The following is a 21,725-nucleotide window of genomic DNA, read 5'->3' as shown; positions in this document are numbered from 1 at the left end:
AAAGTAAGTGTGAATAAACCCTAAGATCACAGAGAGTATCTGCCTTTTCTAACAAACAGTACTAACCTGGGAGGGCTAAGGATCTTGAACTCAGCCATGTTCTATTTCCTCCACCAGACGTTTAAACTTTGTCTTTCTTTGTTTTCCAAAAAAAATTATTGATTTTCCAAATTTATAAACAAACAAACAAACATAAATCCTAACTGTAATAATTCTACTTTTGTTGACATTAAGTGACTTCCTCGAGTCCCCCTGGCTGAGTTTCAATGTACCGTATTTTCCGCTCTATAAGACGCACCAGACCACAAGACACACCTAGTTTTGGGAGGAGGAAAACAAGTTAAAAAATATTCTGAGTCTCAGAAGCCAGAACATCAAGAGGGATCAGTGTGCAGTGAAAGCAGCAATCCCTCTTGCTGTTCTGGCTTCTGGGATAGCTGCGCAGCCTGCATTCGCTCCATAAGATGCACACACACTTCCCCTTACTTTTTAGGAGGGAAAAAGTGAGTCTTGTAGAGCAAAAAATACGGTATATCATTGTGATGGTTTTCCAAAACTAATTTCTCATAAAATTTACTTAATCAAATAACATCTTTCTTTCTTTTCATAATAAGTTTAAACATATTCCAGCAGAGAGGAACTGAGAGACAATTAAGAGCCTCAGATGTGAGATCTCCAGGCTGATAGTAGACTAAGACTGATGGATATTTGTTGGGGATTGAAACCGGGAAAGGGGATGGGGTGGGATTTGGGGATCCAAAGGGTGTATAATTATATTTTGGGGTTTTTTTTTCTTTTTTTCTGTTTTGTTATTAATATGAAAAGTGGGGAATTCATGGAAGGGAATTTGGGCTGATCTTAGAGAAAAGGATTTAAGAATGAATATGGTAAATTTTGAAGTTTATAAGGTATTTTAAAATGAATTAAGTATAAAAAGGTTAAAAGTTGGGGATAAGAACTTTTTAAATAAATTTTTATTAAAAAAAAAAAGTTTAAACATATTATTCTATAACATCACATATTTAAATCCTAAGCCAATCTGGTACTTGCAATTATTTCTAATTAAGTTATTAGAAGTTTAAACTTTTGGTAGAGAGAAAGGATGCCACAACAGGCAGCGGCAAGCGTGTTGTCCACCGCCGGCACCCACCCACCTTAACAGCTCGCTCATCTTTGATTTTTTCCACCTCAATTAGTTTCCGGTCGCAGAGCTCCCAGCAATTTGGCGACAGGATAATTTCACTTGCTTTTGCCAAGTTCTGGGCCAACCGCACTTCATCCACTGCTCGACCAATTACCAGGAAATACTGGTGCCTGTTGTCTCCTACCACAACTTTTGAGATGTGACCTGCAGATAGTCCTGGAGAAAGGTACAACATCGTAATCCATTTGAACACCTCACAGAAATGGCTAGATTAACAATGGAGAGAACGCATGGATGAAAACATATAAATAAAACAAAATCTAAAGGGGCAGCATACAACACGGACAAAAATCAGGCAAGATTGCTTATTAATTGTCCAAGAGCATTTATTAAGTAGTTGGGGATTGAAATAATATTTGCTGCAGCAAAAGACGTTTGTTAAGCATCCCAGGTATAACATGAAATCATACATGGCAATGGCAATTAATTCAATAGTTCTCATTTTGCATGGAAATAATTCCCACCATATCCAGGGCCATAGCATATCCTCTAGTCAGTGGTGCAGCTGGGACTTAATGGTCTTATTTAAAAATAATCTTTATTAGTTTTAATTAGAAAAAGAGAAGTCTATATATAACACAATATTCAATATAAAAGCTGGAACAAAGAAGAAAAAAGAAAAAAGATAAGGAGAAACAAGTACATAATTTTATACAATTGTTCTGCACGAATATAATAACAAATTGTCCTTTATGTTCATACAAATACAATTTCGTAAAAAGAAAGCAAAAAAAAAAAGATTTCTATAAATAATCTTTTAAAAGGCTTCCAAAAATTATCGTTTACTATGTCTATTCTTTCCTTTATAATATGCAGCCTCATATTACATTCAGTTATCTTCATATGTCCTAACACAATATTATTTACACTTTTTGTTTTGCAAGAATCAGTCTAGCTCTGCCAAGAGAATTTCATTCTTATAATGATTTTTTAAGTATTCTTTAAATATTCTCCATTCCTTATAGACTCTCTGTTTCGTGTCGTTTCTTACTCTTCCTGATAACTTTGCCAACTGAAGGTGTTCTGCCATTAGAGCTTGCCACTCTACTATTGTGGGAACAGTTTCGTTCTTCCAATTTCTCCCTTAATGGTCTTAAGGGTGAGGGGGATTTAGGTCTATTAAACTATTGTCTGATTTTCTGACTTGGCCCTTCCCTTAGGGTTGCCATATTTCAAAAAGTGAAAATCCGGAAACAAAAGTTGTTGAGCTATTTTAAAGGCATTCACCACAGAATCTACACTCCTGACATGGGAATTTCCTAGACATTTCAGCGATTACTGCCCGGACACTGTTTCTGACGGCCAATTCCCAGGTATGTCTGGGAAATTCCAAATGAATGTGACAGTCCGACGTTTCCTCCTTATGGCTCCTTACAGTCTGGAGAACAAGGAGCTACTCTGTCTCAAGGCAAATCTTAAAAAATGTAGCATAAATACTGACAACTGGGAAACACTGGCCTGTGAGCGCTCCAGTTGGAGAACAGCCTTTACCAAAGGTGTCATGGGCTTTGAAGACACTCAAACTCAGGGCGCAAGGCGCAAGGGAGAAACGTGCTAAGAGGAAGGCGCGCTTGACAAATCCACACCGTGATTAACTCCTGCCTGGAAACCAATGTCCCCACTGTGGAAGGACGTCTGGATCCAGAATTGGCCTCCACAGTCACTTACGGACTCATTGTTAAAACCATGTTTATGGAAAACAATCTTACTCAGCTACGAGTGATCGCCAAAGAAAGTGTTATGTACTGACGCTCTCACCCTGGGCCAGCAGGGGGATACTGTAGATAGATTTCACTCAGGTCCACATATGCAAATAAGGGATTGAAAGTGACGTTCAGTTATTGGATAGTTACAGAAAATGGTTACTGTTGCATTCTACTGGAGCTCTATATAAGCAGGCTGGCTGAACCCTTCAGTTCAGTTCTGTTCTGGCCTGCGAATAAACAAGAGCTGTTTGAAGAATCGCTGTGTCGTCTGATATGTTCACCCACAACTTAACAGAAAGAAAGAAGACTCTGTGAAATGAACAGTTAAGTAAAGGCTCGTCGACACCTTGCAGGGGTCCATGAGGTTTTCCACACGCCCCATGCTTTTTAGCGGTTTTGACTTTAACCTGCCTCTTTCCCCGGGGAAAGCCACTCCTTATCACTGAATTGGAGCCCACGCCAATGTGTGGGAAACCTAACGGATGTTTGCTCTGATTCCGCAGTAAAGAGCTGGTTTTCCTGGGGGCAAGCATCAGGCCAAGCGGGACTGTGGATGAGCCCTGGCAGACCATGGGAGGAATAGAAGAGGTTTAGGTAACTTCTGTGTAATGCATGGCTGTTAAGTGAGAGGGATTGCCTGCTGGCTAGAACCAGGGGTTGATTCCATCAACATGTCTCCGAAAAAATTTACCCATCACTTGGGAAGACAGGTGAACTAATGCTAATGTACTGGAAGAAGCAAAGACCACCAGTGTCAAAGCAATGATTCTTCAACATCAACCCGGTTGGACTGGTCATGTTGTGCGGATGCCTGATTGTTGTCTTCCAAAGCAACTACTCTATTCCGAACTTTAAAATGGAAAGCGTAATGCTGGTGGTCCACAAGAGAGGTTTTAAAAAATGTAGTATAAACACCGACAACTGGGAAATACTGGCCTGCGAGCGCTCCAATTGGAGAAATCATGTCCTCCCTAAAAGAGGGCACGTGTTGCGGTGAAACCTGGAGACTGACCACCTCTGTTGTGGGTGGGTAAGATTGGTCAGCCACAACACCCACTTGGTAGGTCCCTCAATGTTGGGTTCAATCTGGCCAATAGGACACACTCCAAACAGATTGAGGGACCTATATATGCCCATGCACATGACTCAGAACTTCCTCTTTCGGCTCATGCAATTGGAACACCCACCCACCTCTCCCTACTTTAAGGGCATTTTGCGCTTGACCTTGCTATGCCGTCGTGTGTCGTCTGTCGTTGGGACAGGGGCATGGCAGGAATTTTCCCCACTTGGCTGATTGGCTGTTGCCATTTGGGTTTAACCTGCTACACAGCAAATTGTCGCAACTTGTAAGGTTGCGGATAGGCTCTGGTTCAGGTGGTAGGGATGGGAGAACACTCTCACCATCCCTATGTGAAGGGTATTCCATTAAAGGAATCCAGGGACTCAACTTGGTTTGGTCAACCCCTGAGAGGGGGTTGCGCCCATGCCTGAGTCCAGGGGGGCATCTGGGTGGTAAACGTAGTCTGTTCCCGGCTTTTTGCCTACCCAGGTGTTCACCCTTGGCTGACCTATGCTGGTGCCCTGGGTCAGCGCTACCTGTATGGCAGGGAGCTAGTCGAACCAGAGCCTATGCAACCACCCACCTTCTGTAATCAATAAAGTTGTGGCCTAAATTCTGCCAAAAACCAAAACTAACATTTGAGTCAAGTGTGAATTTATTTAGGGGGGAGGTCTCTGGGTCTGAACACGCAACAGCCTTTACCAAAGGTGTCATGGGCTTTGAAGACGCTCGAACTCAGGTCGAAAGAGAGAAACGTGCTAAGAGGAAGACACATTTGGCAAACCCTCACCATGATCAACTCCCGCCCGGAAACCAATGTCCCCATTGTGGAAGGACGTGTGGATCCAGAATTGGCCTCTACAATCACTTGCGGACTCACTGTTAAAACTGTGTTCATGGAAGGCAATCTTACTCAGCTACGAGTGATCGCTAAAGAAGAAGAAGAACCTGGGGGAAATTATAGCAAGGACCCCTGAGAGCTCCTGCCTTGCTGTGCCAGTCTGTGCTCCTGTCTCTCTCAGGCAGAGGCACACATTTCGACTTTCCAAGCATCACAGGCTCTGAGCTCCACGTAGGGGAGGATGCATTACCTATCTTAACGCGCAGTTCCAGTCCCACCTCCGTATCGCGAACCCCGTATTCTTGCTGGATGCTGAAGCTACATTTCAGTGCCAGAGTGATGATATCATTTATATGGCATCGCTCCACCTTCCAGAGTGCCAGCAATGCATCCCCTACAGAAGCCAGAGAGAATAACAATAATAATTATAATAATAATTTATTTATACCGCACCCATCTGGCTGGGCTTCCTCAGCCAGTCTGGGCGGCTCCCAACAAAACATTAATAATAATAATAATAATAATAATAATAATAATAATAATGATGATGATGTGATGAAACATCAAATATTAAAAACTTTCTTAAACAGGGCTGCCTTCAGATGTCTCCTAAAAGTCAGATAGTTGTTTATTTCCTTGACATCTGATGGGAGGGCGTTCCACAGGGTAGGTGCCAATACTGAGAAGGCGCTCTGCCTGGTTCCCTGTAACCTCACTTCTAGCAGTGAGGGAAAAACCAGAAGGCCATCAGCATTGGATTTGAGTGTCTGGACTGAACGATGAAGGTGGAGATGCTCCTTCAGAAAGACTTGGATTTGTGACTGAAATACCCAGGGGTCAGGAAAGGTTATTTATGCATGTCACTACTGCAGCCCATGTTTCATTAGCTCAAAAGTGGAAAAATGATTGAGGTCCCAACCAACGAAGAAAGGCAACTTTAGTTGACAGAATATGCGCAGCTTGCAGACTTAACATATAGAATAAGAGAACAAGAAGAACATACGCTTAGAGAAGACTGGAAAACATTTGTTGAATATACTGAATTGTGTACAGTTGAAAACGCTAGCAGCACTAAGATGAATTCAACAGTGTAAATAAGTTTTGGTGGATGCAGTAATGGAATACTGAATAGTTTAGTTTTTGTAAAATATGCAGGGATTTATGATATGTCAAACGAACCATGGAAAAAGAAGAAAGGAAGTCATTGATATCTTAAGGATGTATAAATGAGTACTTTAAATTGTAAAACAGAAAATTTAATAAAAATTATATACGAAAGAAGAAGAAAGACTTGGATTTGTGGAACATACAACTGAAAGCACACACACACACAGGTGTGACACCCACCCACAGAAGGGTCCTACCTGCAAATTTCAAGACATCGCCTCCAAACACCAAGACCTCTGCAAGGGAAAAACAAAGGGAGAAGGGTTACAGAAGTAGCTTCCATTGCTTCCACAGTTCTTCTAACTCTCTGTGTGTTCTAAATACCTTAGGAAGACAGACAAGGGTATAAAGTTTTAAATTGGGGTTGTTTACTTCACCACCTCAGCCCCTAAGGTAAAGGTAAAGGGACCCCTGACCATTAGGCCCAGTCGTGACCGACTCTGGGGTTGCGGCGCTCATCTCACTTTATAAGCCGAGGGAGCCAGCGTACAGCTTCCGGGTCATGTGGCCAGCATGACTAAGCCGCTTCTGGCGAACCAGAGCAGCGCACGGAAACACCGTTTACCTTCCCGCCAGAGCGGTGCCTATTTATCTACTTGCACTTTGATGTGCTTTCGAACTGATAGGTTGGCAGGAGCAGGGACTGAGCAATGGGAGCTCACCCCGTCATGGGGATTCGAACCACTGACTTTCTAATCGGCAAGCCCTAGGCTCTGTGGTTTAACCCACAGTGCCACCCGCGTCCCACCTCAGCCCCTACCAGGAGGAAAAAAGAAAGAGAACTAAAGTTACAACCCAGAAAGGGCACTGCCACATTCTGCTGCTTTTCCTCCCTGTGGGCATTAATTAGAGGCTGTTATTAGTCCACCAGTATCGATCGCCCTTATAGCAACTGTGGGTGCTGGTGGGCCACAATTCCCAGTTTAAAATCCAGGCTCGAGCCCTCAGGAGAGTTCAATGATCCCAAGATGATCTGAGATTTGAACCTTGATCCAATCAAGAGAGTGTTCTGAACTTGGGTTCAGCCACGGGATAGTGCCAAAAGGGGGTGCCCTCCACTTGCTCCCCCATTTCTGGACTCCTGGAGTCCAGCTTTTGGTCCATCTGGCCCTCGACTGCCTGTCATGACTGGCAGTGGCAACAACGCGCCAACCTTTTCGGCCGAAGTCTCTCCTAGCCCTGCCGTTGGAAAACCTTTGAACAAAGGTGGCAGCGACTGAAGCCCATTCCAACCTGTGATCTTTCATTTTTGACTTAGGACTTTAAAAAAAGGTAAAGGGATCCCTGACCATTAGGTCCAGTTGTGACTGACTCTGGGGTTGCGGCGCTCATCTCGCTTTATTGACCGAGGGAGCCGGTGTACAGTTTCCGGGTCATGTGGCCAGCATGACTAAGCTGCTTCTGGCAAACCAGAGCAGTGCACGGAAACGCCGTTTACCTTCCCACTGGAGCGATACCTATTTATCTACTTGCACTTTGATGTGCTTTCGAACTGCTAGGTTGGCAGGAGCAACGGGAGCTCATTCCGTCACAGGGATTCGAGCCGCCGACCTTCTGATCGGCAAGTCCTAGGCTCTGTGGTTTAACCCACAGCGCCACCCACGTCCCTTACTTAGGACTTAGGTCAGCTCAGAATTGGCCCTGGCCATATTTTAGCCCTTGTAGGATGGCGTGGCACTTCCCAGCACTGTCTGAGTGTTGGAATGATAGAATATCCTTGGAACCAAAGTGAGGGTTGTGAGGGGAGGTTGTAGCCTCCGCCTGCACCTCTGTGATAGCTTGTGAATGCTCTTCACAAGAAGTACCTCTGCTCACTCAGAGATACATACAGTTCTTTATTTTACATATGTACAAGCAGTGTATTACACTCATGCATCTGAATCCTCCAGTTCAGATTCTGGGAGTGGCCTACGCCGGCTTCTTCTCCAACAGAAAAAGTGGGGAAGTTTCATGTACAGTGGTGCCCCGCAAGACGAATGCCTCGCAAGACGGAAAACTCGCTAGACGAAAGAGTTTTCCGTTTTGGAGGTGCTTCGCAAAACAAATCTCCTATGGGCTTGCTTCGCAAGACGACAATGTCTTGAGAGTTCCTGCTGGTTTTTTTCCCCTCCCCCCCTTTTTCTAAGCTGCTAAGCCGCTTATCAGCTGATCCGATCAGCAGATAAGCCGCTAAAAGCAGCTAAAAGCCGCTAATAGCGCTAATAGCGCTAAGCCGCTTATCAGCTGATCCGATCAGCAGATAAGCTGCTAAAAGCCTCTAAAAGCCGCTAATAGCGCTAATCCGCTAATCCTTCAATAGGCTTGCTTCGCAAGACGAAAAAAACCGCTAGACGAAGAGAATCACAGAACGGATTCTTTTCGTCTTGCGAGGCACCACTGTAGTGCCTCTCCCCCCTCCTCTTTAACGCTCTCCTCTCCTTGGCAGATGGAATAGGCATTGTCTCACTATCGGTGCTAGAACTTCCTGTGCGGAGCTGGGGCTCTGCTTCAACATCTTAGGGCCTTCCCGCCTCCTGGCATTCCCCTCTTTCCTCCATCGCCACTTCCTGCCCACCTTCCTCTGCCTGTTCCTGTTCCTGCTCGGCATTCTCTGGCAGTACCATGATACCCTCCTCATCAAGGGTATACTGTTCAAGGGATCTGGGGGTGTGGATCCTGTCCAGTGCCTGGACGTGGGCTTGGGACATCCCTATGATGTAAATCATAGGGCTCTATTGGTAGTTTACCCTTAGTTGGACGCCCTGCAGATGGGCAGGAGTCAAGATATAGCCTAGCTTCACCCCAATGCGTAAGCCAAACCGCTTACATCTGTAGCCAATAAAGTTGTGGCCTATTTGAACCCATAAACCAAAATGTGGAGTGATGGGAATGTACAGTCATATGTGGTGGGATTGTCTGTTAGTTAATGAATTTTGGAAGCAGATTGGTATAGAAATATCGGGAATTGTGGGAAGGAACGTGGAAATAAATTAATGGTTCTTATTACACTGAGTAGTACCGAGTTAAAAACAAAAGAGGAATGCAAATGGGTAAAATTGATGGTAATTGCAGCCAGACAGGTTATAGCGAGTAATTGGAAAAATGCAGAAGAGCTAGGGGTGAACCAATGGAGGAAAAAACTGAATAATATTATAATTTTAGAATACCTGACTGTGAAATACAGAGAATGAAAGGGTTTGAGGTCAGTGAGAAAGAGGAGGATTGGTTTGAGAAGATATTGAATTATTTGAGTAGGTTTGAACAATTTGGGGCTTATTAAAATGTTAAAAGTTAAATAAACCTTGTGGAGGGAGGAGTGTTAAGGTATATGGAAGTGTACATATGGTTAATTTGAATATGTTATTATTGAACATTATTGAACATGTATATTACTGAATATGTATATTACTGAATATTGTATACCCAATGTATCAGCCGCCGGGGGGGGGGGGGGTTCACTGTTTGTGTTTTGGTGGTTGGTAAAAATAAAAAATATGTAAAAAACCAAAATACTTGTGTACGTGTGCTCATTATCTACTAGAGAACTGCAGGGTCACGGGGTCTTGGCATTCAGGTTGCTCTACTTACCTTCCACGATGTCTCCCACATAGTTATTAAGGGCCAGCGTTAGCTCATCAGCACCGCGGTCGAGGTTGGTGGTCATGCTGAACTTTTCGGTCAGTGCCGTGAAACCTTTAAGATATGTAAGCACTTGCTATTAGTGAAACACAGCTTGAGTTACAGCCAAGAGGATGGAAGTGGGAAAGGCAGGCAGAAGGTTTCACATCACTTTGGGAGACGGTTTCTTTTCTTCCCTCCCCCCCACCCCCCAATATTTTATTATTGGGGGCTGACTGCTTTTATGCATGGCTGGCTTCTGGTTTGGATCCAAGCCTATGAGAGAAGCGAGAGAGCCTCTTGGGGGGGGGGGCAACGCTTTGAACTCCTCCCCATCAGGCTCAGGTTGTATATCTGTGTAAATAACCCATATGTCATAAAGACACCACAGTCTCCGCTTTGCTGCATTTCCAAACTCTGCGTAAGCACTGGGACCCCTGGATTCTCACCCGGCTGAGGAGTTTGGGGTGGCATGAAGCAATATGAACGCCTGAGAAGCTGGGTTTATTTTCAGTATGGAGGGACTTGCGCATCCTTTACCCATCAGGACAACAATTTGAAGTCCCTCAACTCTCTTCCTTTCTTTCTTTGAGGTGCCTCCGAAATATGCTCCCGTCCCTCCCTCCCAACGCCGATCTCCCTTTGCCTACCTGAAATGTCCACAAAGAGCAACACGCCATCGAAGCTCTCAATGAAAGGCACTTCCTGGGAGAAATCACCATAAACTATGAGGTCGGGGACATGAGCGGCTACTTTGCCGAGGTTAGAGATCTCAAACTGCTTCTTGTCCTCACTCGTCATTCCTGCTGAGCGTTTATTGGGACACTGTCTCAGAGCTGCTGGAGAGAGGCATTGGGACTTCTTACCTGGTGCCTAGGGACCGGGAGGGGAGGGCTCCTTCCCACACCTGTGTCGGCAGCATCTCTTTTGTCAGCCACATGTCACAATGAAGTGACAGAGGGCTCTTCTCCAATAGCAGTTACTTAAAGTTGTCTCCTTCCTAACAACGGTTGCTAGGCTAAACGTACTCGTTTTGCCAAAGAACCTACTGGGACGCAGGTGGCACTGTGGGTTAAACCACAGAGCCTAGGACTTGCCAATCAGAAGGTTGGCGGTTCGAATCCCCGCAACGGAGTGAGCTCCCGTTGCTCGGTCCCTGCTCCTGCCAACATAGCAGTTCGAAAGCACATCAATGTGCAAGTAGATAAATAGGTACCACTCTGGCGGGAAGGTAAACGGCATTTCCGTGCACTGCTCTGGTTCGCCAAAAGCGGCTTAGTCCTGCTGGCCACATGACCTGGAAGCTGTACGCCGGCTCTCTCGGCCAATAAAGCGAGGTGAGCGCCACAACTCCAGAGTCGGCCACAACGGGACAAAATGGTCAGGGGTCCCTTTACCTTTTCAAAGCTGTTTCCTTCCTAACAATGGTTGCTAGGTTAAACGTACTCGTTTTGCCAAAGAACCTACTGAGCCAAGGGCCACTGCAGGCCCCCACCCCACCCAAAGGGCAAGCTAAACTCCAGCAAAAAAATTTAGACCCGGGCAAGTCCACTGTCCCTCAGACCTTGTGGTGGGCCAGGAAAGCGGCAATGGGGGGCGGAGCTGCAAGAAGAGGCGAAGGGGGCAAGTAGTACTCTCCACGCCCACCCCCAGCCCCTGCTTAAAATGGCGCTAAGCCAGCTCAGCCCAGCCCCCTTCCTCCTCTAGGCAGGGCGGGGGAAAGCCATTTTGCACCCTTAAGATATCAGTGACTTCCCTTCTTCTCTTTCCATGGTTCATTTTACATATCATAAATCCCTGCATATTTTACAGAAACTATACCCATACAGCATTCAATCATTGTTGTTGTTGTTTAGTCGTTTAGTCGTGTCCGACTCTCTGTGACCCCATGGACCAGTGCACGCCAGGCACTCCTGTCTTCCACTGCCTCCCGCAGTTTGGTCAAACTCATGCTGGTAGCTTCAAGAACACTGTCCAACCATCTCGTCCTCTGCCATCCCCTTCTCCTTGTGCCCTCCATCCTTCCCAACATCAGGGTCTTTTCCAGGGAGTCTTCTCTTCTCATGAGGTGGCCAAAGTCTTGGAGCCTCAGCTTCAGGATCTGTCCTTCCAGTGAGCACTCAGGACCGATTTCCTTCAGAGTGGAGAGGTTTGATCTTCTTGCAGTCCATGGGACTCTCATAAGTCTCCTCCAGCACCATAATTCAAAAGCATCAATTCTTCAGTGATCAGCCTTCTTTGTGGTCCAGCTCTCACTTCCATACATCATTACATCCATCAGAACTGTTGAATTTATCTCAATGCTGCCAGCGTTTTCAGCACTACACAATTATTTCCCATCTATTCAATAAACATTTTTCCAATCTTCTCTAAACATATGTTCTCCTTGTTCTCTTATTCTGTATATTAAGTCTGCAAGCTGCGCACATTCTGTCAACTTAAGTTGCCAATCTTCTTTAGTTGGGACCTCGCTCGTTTTCCATTTTTGGGCTAACAGAACACGGGCCGCAGTAGTGGCATGCATAAATAACCTTTTTTTGACACCTGGGAATTTCAGTCTGAATTATCCCCAACAGAAAGGACGCTGGGGGTATTTGGGGGGGGGGGTATTTTAAACATTTTTTTCAATTCATTATAGATCATTTCCCAATACTCTTCTACCCTTTTACCCTTCCGAGGGCAAATCTATAGCACAGACTTAAAGTAGCTTTACTGTCCTTCCCTCGCCCCAGGGAACTTTGGGAACCGGCACTCTGAAGGGATGCCTCATCCCCCCCCCCCCCAGTTATAATTCCTGGGATATTTCGTGGGAAGCCTTGTTAGGTAAACTTACATAAGACCAATATTGGCTTATGGTGTAGACAAGTCCAATGAGAAATAAAGCCAGTTTTACCCATAGCCTAGAGAGCCTTCTTGGCATGAAGGTGAAGAACAAGTCTAGTACACACCAAGGAAGAATGGCAGTGTAAAATGTTCAAATATGCTGAACCGGCTGGTCTGGCGAATAGGATAAGAGAAAACGAAGATGAGGAATATAAGGAGGAATGAATAATATTTATTGAATATTTTAAGAACCAGTATAGACAAATACATAGCTTAGCAGGTCTCGAGTAAATCCAGCAGATAGAATATATTAAAAATATTTTAAAAAATTGTCCAGTAGCACCTTAGAGACCAGCTAAGTTGGTTCTGGGTATATAAGCTTTTGTGTGCATGCACACTTCTTCAGATACACTGAAAAAAAAGTCAACAGACCCTTATATATAGTGGGAGGGTGGGGTGGGGTTTTTCTCAGAAGGGTAGTAGGAGATGGGTGATTGACTCAATGGGTATGGTAAACCTGTTGACAACTGTTAATGACTGCAATAGTCCTATAGGAAAAAACAAGGGATGGTATGCAGATGATTAACATATGTAATAAGGCGGGAATCCAATATCTCTATTAAGACCAGGTCTCTCCATAGTTTTCAGTTTAGTGATAAACTGCAGTCATTAACAGTCGTCAACAGGTCTACCATACCCATTGAGTCAATCACCCATCTCCTACTACCCTCCTGAGAAAGAAGTGTGCATGCACATGAAAGCTTATACCCTGTGATGGCCTGGGATTCGGACTCAGAGGCTGAACCTGAGGAATCCCAGCCTGCACAGGAGTCCCCGCCTCCAGGGCCGGCTGAGCCGGGGCTGGGGCCTGAGCCTGAAGGGTCCTCACCTGTGCTGGATCCTCAGGTGCAGGCACCAGCTGAGACTGCTCTGGCTCCTGAGGTGATGGAGGACCCACTGCCTGCAGGTGCTCCACTCTCAGCCCCGTCAGGGGAGGAGGAGGCTGCCTCTGGGTCCAGTAACCCTCCAGCCTCTCCTGAGCTGCAGAGGCTCAGGGCAGAGAGGAGGAGGGAACTAGGTTCCTGCAGGAGGAGCGCTCACCTCCAGGCCAGGGGAGGCGAGTCACCTGTGGACCGGGGCCGCCCTATGCCTCGGGGCAGATAAAAGCCAGCCAGCCCCAGTCCCAGGTTGCGGGAGCAATGTTGTTGGTAGCCAGTTCCTGTCTGCACCCTGTCCTGCTCTTCTGCCAGAGTTCCTGACCTCACCCGACTCCCTACCTTGGACCCCACCAGCTTTGACGGACAGCCTCCGTACCGTACCATCGACCTCGGACTGGACTCGGACCTCGCCTCTTGGTTAGCCCCTGGGACTAGCACATACCCAGAAAAAAACTTAGTTGGTCTCTAAGGTGCTACTGGACAATTTTTTTATTTTTTATTATATCTTTCGACTGCGTCAGACCAACATGGCTACCTACCTGAATCTAGCAGATAGAGTTTTTAATAGATAACAGATTGGATGATTAAAAAGATGTGGATTACGTGAAGCAGTAGAAAAGCAAAATGAACTAGGAAAAGGATGGAAGGGAAGTCATATGGTATATGTATACAGGCTGTATTTGGTATGAAGTTGTAAGTGGGACAGGGGGAGGGGAGGAGTTAAATATGCTCTTTGTTCCTGTTTTTGAAAATGCATTTTTTTTTTATTTTAAAAAAATCCCAGAATATATGACCTAGGCAGTAACTCCTTGATACATCATCACTCCAGATTTGTGGGCCAAACTGGTGATGTCATAAAGGCACCTGGTACCAACTGGGATGACATGGGAGCTGCTGCAGCAGGAGGAAACACTTCTCCTTTAGTGCTGAAGGGAAACCCTTCATTTTCTGTTTAAGGTGTATAGGATGGGACAGCTTCTGCCCTCTTTCCGTACTTCCACACCCTTGTGGATAGCCGTTCTCATTGTAATAAGATGGACAGGAAAGGGCCTTAGCTGTCCATCAAAGTGCAGCTGTGAACAAAAGGCAGTGAATTGCAGCATGAAGGCTTTAGACAAAGTTCTGGACTCAATTCCGCTGACCACCAGGGAGTTGATTCTGTCCTACAACAAACTTATCACGTTGCCGGTATTAGAGATGAGCTATCTGAACGAACTGGTCTATCTGGACTGCAGCCACAACCTGTTAGAAATGGGCCTGGATTTCACCTTTCCCGGTATAGTCAAGTTGACGTACCTAGACCTCAGTTTCAATAAGCTTTCCTTTGTAACGCCTTACACTTTCTCGCAACTCAACAAGCTGCTGCTGCTGAATCTCTCAAGCAACCCGATGTTGGTGGAAGTGAAGGAGAAAGCCTTTGACAGCAACCCCCTTCTGAGATTTGTGGATATGAGCGACTGTGGCTTGACGTACGTTGGCGGCGAATTATTCAAAGATCTGCACAACCTTCATAGTTTGAGACTGAAGGGGAACCCCTGGAATTGTGACTGCAGTTTCTTGGAGTTTTGCAACTGGATGAAGAAAGCTGATGTTGTGTATCAAGGTGAGACCTTTTCCCAGGTGTGAATTCCGTGGGGCGCCTTCTCCTGTTCGCAGGCACCAAGGATGCGGGACGAGGCATCCTGAGAAGTGGTACCAAGGAGGAAGAGGAAGATAAGCATGAGGAAATGGGAGACAAAGGATGAGCAAGTAAAATCCTCAATGATACATTGGATATTGCTCATAATATAGACACGGAAGCATGGGAACGATTGTGGAATAGGGATATAAAATTTACAGCATGTTATAATCTAAGAGAAAAATGATTTGAAAATGATATATCGAGGGTATCTAACACCAAGTAAATTGGCCAAAATGTATAAATCTAAATCAAATAAGTGTTGGAAATGTAAAGAGAAAGAAGGTTCTTTTTATCATATGGGGTGGTCTTGTAGAAAGGCTAAAGCTTACCAGGAAATGATATATAATGAATTGAAAAGGATGTTTAAAATAACGCTTGTAAAAAAACCACAACAACCCAGAAGCTTTTCTTTTGGGAATTATAGGGACAGAACTACTTAAACTGTACAGAAGTTTTTTAATGTATGCTACTACAGCGGCAAGAATGTTTTTCTCCCCAAAATGGAATGAAGAAGTCCCAGCAAAGGAAGAATGGATGCAAAACCTTATGGAATATGCAGAAATGGCAAAAATTACTGGAACAATAAGAAATCAAGATAACAAACTTTTTATAAAAGAATGGAAATGGCTTATTGAATATTTACAAATAAATTGTAAACAGATAGGAATATTGGCAGGATTATTGTAATAACCTGCCATTTCATAAGAGTATATATTTAAAGCAGATGAATAAATGAACAAACTAAATTATTTTGGATATGCAGAAAATATTCAAAATAAATTTAAGGAACCGCATTATACATTTCACTGATTTTACAATCTTTTTGACATTTTAAAACTTGAATTCCTTCCCCCTCTTTCTGCAGTTTCATAAGTTTTTGTATCCTTCTTCCTTTGCTGGGACTACTTACTGTATTTTTCGTCCTATAGGACGCACCGTCCCATAAGGCGCACCTAGTTTTTTTGGGGGGAAATAAAGGGGGGGAAAATTATTTTTCCCCCAGGCACGGGGCAGGGGCGGCCCGAGCTTCCCCCAACCCCAGCCCCCAAACAGGCAGCTCTCTGCAAGCCGTGGGAGCCCAGCGCTGGCTCCCGCTGCTTGCGGAGAGGTCCGCAAAGCCTGGACGTGCTGAGATCAGCGCGCGCAGGCTTTGGGATGCCGGCAACTCTCCCCAAGCAGCGGGAGCGCTCCCGCTGCTTGCGGAGAGGTCCGCGAAGCCTGGACACGCTGATCTCAGCGCGCACAGGCTTCGGGATGCCGGCAACTCTCCCCAAGCAGTGGGAGCGCTCCCGCTGCTTGCGGAGAGGTCCGCGAAGCCTGGAGAGCGAGAGGGGTCGGTGCGCACTGACCGCTCTCGCTCTCCAGGCTTCAGCGAAAGCCTGCATTCGCCCCATAGGATGCACACACATTTCCCCTTCATTTTTGGAGGGGGAAAAGTGCATCCTATAGGGCGAAAAATATGGTATTTCCATTTTCGGGCAAGTAACATCCTTGCTGCAAATATTGCTCTATTTCCTTCACCGCCCCCTTTTGACACTTGAAGTGTAGATTTTTAAGTATTGTGTTTTAATGTTGTAACTCATCTTGGGACCTTAGGGTGAAGGGCAGGTTAGTAACGATGAAGATATGCTGATGAAGATGATGAAGAAGATGAATAATACAGTGGTACCTTGGTTCTCAAACTTAAACTATTCTGGAAGTCCGTTCCAAAACCAAAGCATTCCAAAACCAAGGCACGCTTTCCCATAGAAAGTAATGCAAAATGGATTAATCCGTCCCAGACTTTTAAAAACAACCCCTAAAATAGCAATTTAATGTGAATTTTACTATCTAATGAGACCATTGATCCATAAAATGAAAACAATAAACAATGTACTGCAGTCACACAATCAATCAGTAGCTGAACTGGGTTCTACAGTCACACACAAAAAGGAGCCGCAAAAACAAAAATGCAAAATAAATAGCAAAAACAGGCAGACCTCAGAGTAACACTCAAAACGGAAGTGTAGCACTCAAACTGGAAGCGTAACACTCAAAACGGAGCACGTTCAGCTTCTGAAAAAAGTTCTCATACCGGAACACTTACTTCCGGGTTTGCAGGGTTTGGGTTCCAAGTTGTTTGAGTACCAAGACATTTGAGATCCAAGGTACCACTTTATATTAAACTTTAAATCTAGCTTATGCGGAGGAAGGTCAGAGAAGGTGGAGATTGTTCATAATATACTGGTGGTGGAAGAGGTCTGCTCTAGAGCATGAATGTCTGACCCAACTGAAGATGCCCTGGACTTCTGTGAGCCAGAGAAGTTTCCTCCCTTCCATGATCTCTCCAGGGTTCTTCATTAGTTTTTTGCTTGTCCTTGGTCTGTTAAGGTAAATCCTATTATAGATTTACCAGCCACGATTTTAAATGCCGACTGTAACTCCTCTTAAATTTGTTTGGTTTTCCCCCTCCCCCAGACTCTGAGGAAATGACTTGCAACAAACCAGAACTTCTCAAGGGTCTGACAGTCAATGTGGCCGAAACGAAGCTCCACTACCTCTGCCTTGTCCATTTAGACTTCAAAGATTTCGTCTTCTTGGGTCTGATGGCCATCTGCATCTTTTTTGGAGGAACTCTGGTGGCCTGGCTGGTTGGGCTAGCCACAGTGATCTATTATCACCCCATAATGAAGGTGGACGAGGAATTGGACGAGGAGGAATACAGAATGATTTAGACCTGCTGTTTTGGAGCTCTGAGAAGTGTCAATGGCTTGTAGCCCTTCTGTTTCATTGCAAAATCCATTTGCTGGCATTTCCCCACCTTTTGAGGATGGTCTCACTTTGCCCCTCCTGTGTGTGCACAAGTATAACCTTGCAGTATAGAACGGGGCCTGACTCTGCCAGGTGTCAGCGCCAGGGTAGAGGACATGGGAGACTGGGTGCTTCCAGATGTGCTGGGCCCAGGGATTAACCTGAAGGAGCGTCTCCACCTCCATCGTTCTGCCAGACACTGAGGTCCAGCGCCGAGGGCCTTCTGGCGGTTCCCTCATTGCGAAAAGTGAGGTTACAGGGAACCAGACAGAGGGCCTTCTTGGTAGTGGTGCCCACCCTTCAGATGTGAAGGAAATAAGCAGCTATCTTCTTTTTAAAAGACATCTGAAGGCAGCCCTGATTAGAGAAGTTTTTAATATTTAATGCTGTATTGTTTTTAACACTTGATTGGAAGCCGCCCAGAGTGGCTGGGGAAACTCAGCCAGATGGGTGTTAGGAAATTCAAGCCTTATCAGGAGAAACTGGCCACTCTCCAGGCACCCGGCTTGATCTCCTTGTTGACCTCCCTGTCTGCGTTTCCCGGCAGGATACAGGCTAGGTCACGATCGGCGATCCTCCTCAACGTGAGGAGAACACACCATTCTTCCCTGCTCCCTGCTCCCCCCAGGGAGGGGAAAGAGATAGACAGAAATGTATTTACATGCCTTTATTTCTGTCTTTGCAGCATTACAGAGAAACGCATCTGCTCTCCTCAAACTCCAACAGCAGAGAGACAAACTCCACCACCTGTACTTCCTGTACAGGTCAAATTACACTCTGAGCTAATTCCGGTGCTCAGCACTGTGAATAGACTGTCCCTTTGTTCCCACGGTACAGTCCCAGCATTCCCTTCCTGTTTTGATTTCCAGCCAGCTGCAGCTCGCTGCCGCATTGCTCCTTTTCCGTAACAATGGGCGGGGTATAAATAATAAATTATTATTATTATATAACCCAAGCAACGTGGTCCAGGTCCGGTCACGAATCCAAGGGTTCCATGAGGAGTCAGTCCGACAGGGCCAAGGCAGGACATGAGGCAGGAAACCAGGCAAGGTCAGGCACAGGGTCTCAGGCAGGTTCTAGCACACAACAATGTTGCTCCCGCAACCTGGGATGGGGTCCAACAGCCTTTAATCTTTGTTGGGGTAGCGGCCGGTCCTGATCCCCCGGTGACTCACCTCCCTGTCTCGTCTGAAAGTGAGCACTCCTGCGAGTACTCAGGTCTCTCCATCTCTCAGACCTTAGTCTCTGCAGCTCGGGAGATGTCGGTGGGTTACTAGACCCAGAGGCCGCCTCAGCCTCCCCTGACCCAACTGGTAGTGGAGCAGCTGTAAGTGATGGCCCAGCTGAAGGGAACAAGGTAATCCCCGCATCTGGAGCCAGGGCAGGCTCAGGCCCCTGACTTGGCCCAGCTGTGCAGACTGGGGCTCTTCAGGATCAGGCCCCAGACTTGGTTCAGATGTCGCCTGAGGCAAAGGATCCGGTGCGGACTGAGACTTCTCTGGTTCTGAGTCTGAGCCCAAGTCCCAGGTCATCACACCGAGGTGCAAGTCCAAGTCTCGGTCCCCAAGGCGTCAAAGGAGTCAAGTGGGAAGGAGGTTCCTGGGGGGTGAGTGTGATAGCCAATAACTGGTGGCCCACCTGCTCCATAAGAGCTGAGGACATTTCTGAAAGGACCCCCAAGCAAAGGACAACTGCGGCCGTTGATTTAGAGGAGTGGGGTCAGATGTTGCATTAGTCTCCGGGAGTCTGTGCGCTTCACACATGACCTTCAAACATGCTTGCACGAAGGGAATCTTTTATGTGGGTCAGCTGCCCACCATGCTGGGAAAAAATGTCAAAAAGAGCTCCAAAGTCAGAAATTCTTATCCATGACATGAGCACAAATTTAAATGGCATTCCTTACAGGAGATTTAGAGGGGAGAATTCTGTTAATCAATGGGGTGCAGCATTGAAACCAAATCACGAGTGCCTTTCCCCTGATACCTGCTACATTCACACTCCTAAACTAAACAATAAATTCCTAAAAGAGAGAGAGTACTCATACTAACAATATGGGGTGGGAGCCTGTCCATTCAACAAGAAAACTCCCCAAAATAGAGGAAGATTGAAAGTTACCTATTCGGTGCTTAGAAGAGCTCTTGCAGATGTAAACAGGTTGCAAAGCCATGTGTGTGTGTGTGTGTTTTATTACATATTATTTTATTTTGATAAAGTCATAATCAGAATAAAAATCTGCTCTCCCCCCACCGAGACCATTCCATTGTACGCTACTGGCCAAAATTGTGGAAACCTTTTGGGTAAAATGTATTTCCGAGGTTTGATGGCTCACAACACCACTTTTGGGGGGAGTAACACCATAAAATTATATATCAATGGAAAGTATCAATGGAAAGATAATTTAATGAAGAACGTAACTGAAATACTTTCTTGTCACTTGTACAACTTGTATACAGTGAGATTACATGAGCACCCTCACTCAGCTCTCTTAGTTTTAATTCCCCTCGTTTACTGACGCATACCCACCAAACCCAAAAGTCAGTTGCCCTGTTGTTATCTTTTCATTCAGCAGCCTAACAGCCCACGGACAGAAGCTGTTCTTTACCCTGTTGGTGCTTCTATATCTTCTGCCTGAGGGCAGGAGATCAAGAAAGTGCCAGCCAGGGTGTGAATCATCCCTGAGAATTTTCCTCACTCTCCTGAGGCAACGTTCTTCCGCTATTTCTTCCAGTGGATTCACGGGACAGCCCATAATATCTTGTGCTGTATTCACCACCCTCTGTAGGCACTTCCTGTCAGATGATGTCAAACCAGCGTACCACACCGTGATGCAGTATGAACGGACACTTTCTATTGTGGACCGGTAGAAGATCATCAAATGTTGATTGGCAATGTTCTTTCGCAATACTCTGAGGAGGTGGAGTCTCTGTTGGGCTTTCTTAACCACCTGGGCATAGCTGTCAACTTTTCCCTTTTCTTGCGAGGAATCCTATTCAGAATAAGGGAATTTCCCTTTTAAAAAGGGAAAAGTTGACAGCTATGCACCTTGGTTGTATTTATTTATGTAATGCACTCTAAAAGATGGGGGTGTGTGTAGAAGTCTTAATTAAGTTCCATCACACAAGTCCTGCCTGCCTTCTCAGCCTTGGACTCTCTAAAATTTTCTTGGTGATTGTCAGGCACCCTAGTCTCCCTCAGGTACAGAAGACGGACACTTTCTTTTTTTCCAAAAAGTTTTTATTGGTTTTCACAATATTATAAACAAACAAACAAACAAACAAATAAGACAAACATAAATCATAGCCTTATTGAAAATTACACTTATTAACTTTGTTAAGTGACTTCCTTGCTTCCCCTTGGTTGAATTTCACTGTATATACTTTTAACGGTTTTCCAAATCACAATTCTTATAAAATTTAACTTTAACATCCTTAAATCTTCACATTATGAAATTAAACATATTAATTCATCACTTAACATAAATAAAATCCTAAGCCAATTAAGTATCTGCAAGCTGTTTTCAGTTAATTTAACTTAACATATTTAACTAAATAATCATTAAATTTAATCCACTTTTGCTGATACTCCTCCTCCTTCCAGTCGCGGACTCTTCCGGTTAGGTCGGCTAGCTCCGAAAAATCCATCATCTTCATCTGCCAATGGCAGAAGACGTAAACTTTCTCTTGTGCATACACACAAAGCATGCCCAAAACCTGTGTAGGGATGAACCTTGGATGACATAAAGGTGTCAACTGGCAGTCAACACGATACAGAGCAGCAAGTGGCCGTTTTGCACATTCAAGAAAGTGAGCTCTCTGCCCCAGGTGCTTCAGTTGGCAGTTTGCCCGAGATGTTGACGAGCAAAGAGTTTGCAGAAAGCAGAGCACCTTGAGCTCTCCACAGGATCTGTGCGGAGAAGAA

At 45.3% G+C, this 21,725-nt stretch overlaps 2 protein-coding genes across 4 annotated transcripts in view; one reads left to right on the top strand and one right to left on the bottom strand.

Moving 5' to 3' along the window:
* The window catches only part of ADCY10 (adenylate cyclase 10), a 74,705-nt gene extending 64,201 nt beyond the window's left edge, over positions 1–10,504 (bottom strand). Inside the window, exons 1-5 of one of the 3 annotated variants that reach the window (XM_082225403.1) lie at positions 10,442–10,504; positions 9,546–9,650; positions 6,176–6,214; positions 5,062–5,205; positions 1,155–1,360 (exon numbers count right to left, since the gene is read on the bottom strand). In XM_082225403.1, the coding sequence (XP_082081529.1) occupies positions 1,155–1,360; positions 5,062–5,205; positions 6,176–6,214; positions 9,546–9,621 (465 nt within the window). In that variant the 5' untranslated portion in view covers positions 9,622–9,650; positions 10,442–10,504. Of the gene's footprint in view, positions 1–1,154; positions 1,361–5,061; positions 5,206–6,175; positions 6,215–9,545; positions 9,651–10,225 lie in introns of all 3 variants that reach the window. The other 2 variants (XM_082225404.1, XM_082225402.1) reach the window with 2 other exon arrangements.
* Positions 10,505–14,209: 3,705 nt separating this feature from the next.
* LOC309534680 (leucine-rich repeat-containing protein 52-like) lies at positions 14,210–17,737 on the top strand. Its single transcript, XM_082226994.1, has 2 exons — positions 14,210–14,939; positions 17,475–17,737. Exons 1-2 carry the CDS (start codon positions 14,303–14,305, stop codon positions 17,729–17,731), a joined length of 894 nt encoding a protein of 297 aa, XP_082083120.1. The 5' UTR covers positions 14,210–14,302; the 3' UTR covers positions 17,732–17,737.
* The last annotated feature ends 3,988 nt before the right edge of the window (positions 17,738–21,725 follow it).

Source organism: Podarcis vaucheri (assembly GCF_965113315.1).
Source record: "Podarcis vaucheri genome assembly, chromosome: 6".
In the NCBI taxonomy this organism is placed as follows: domain Eukaryota; kingdom Metazoa; phylum Chordata; class Lepidosauria; order Squamata; family Lacertidae; genus Podarcis; species Podarcis vaucheri.
This window is presented reverse-complemented; position numbering and strand designations above follow the sequence as displayed.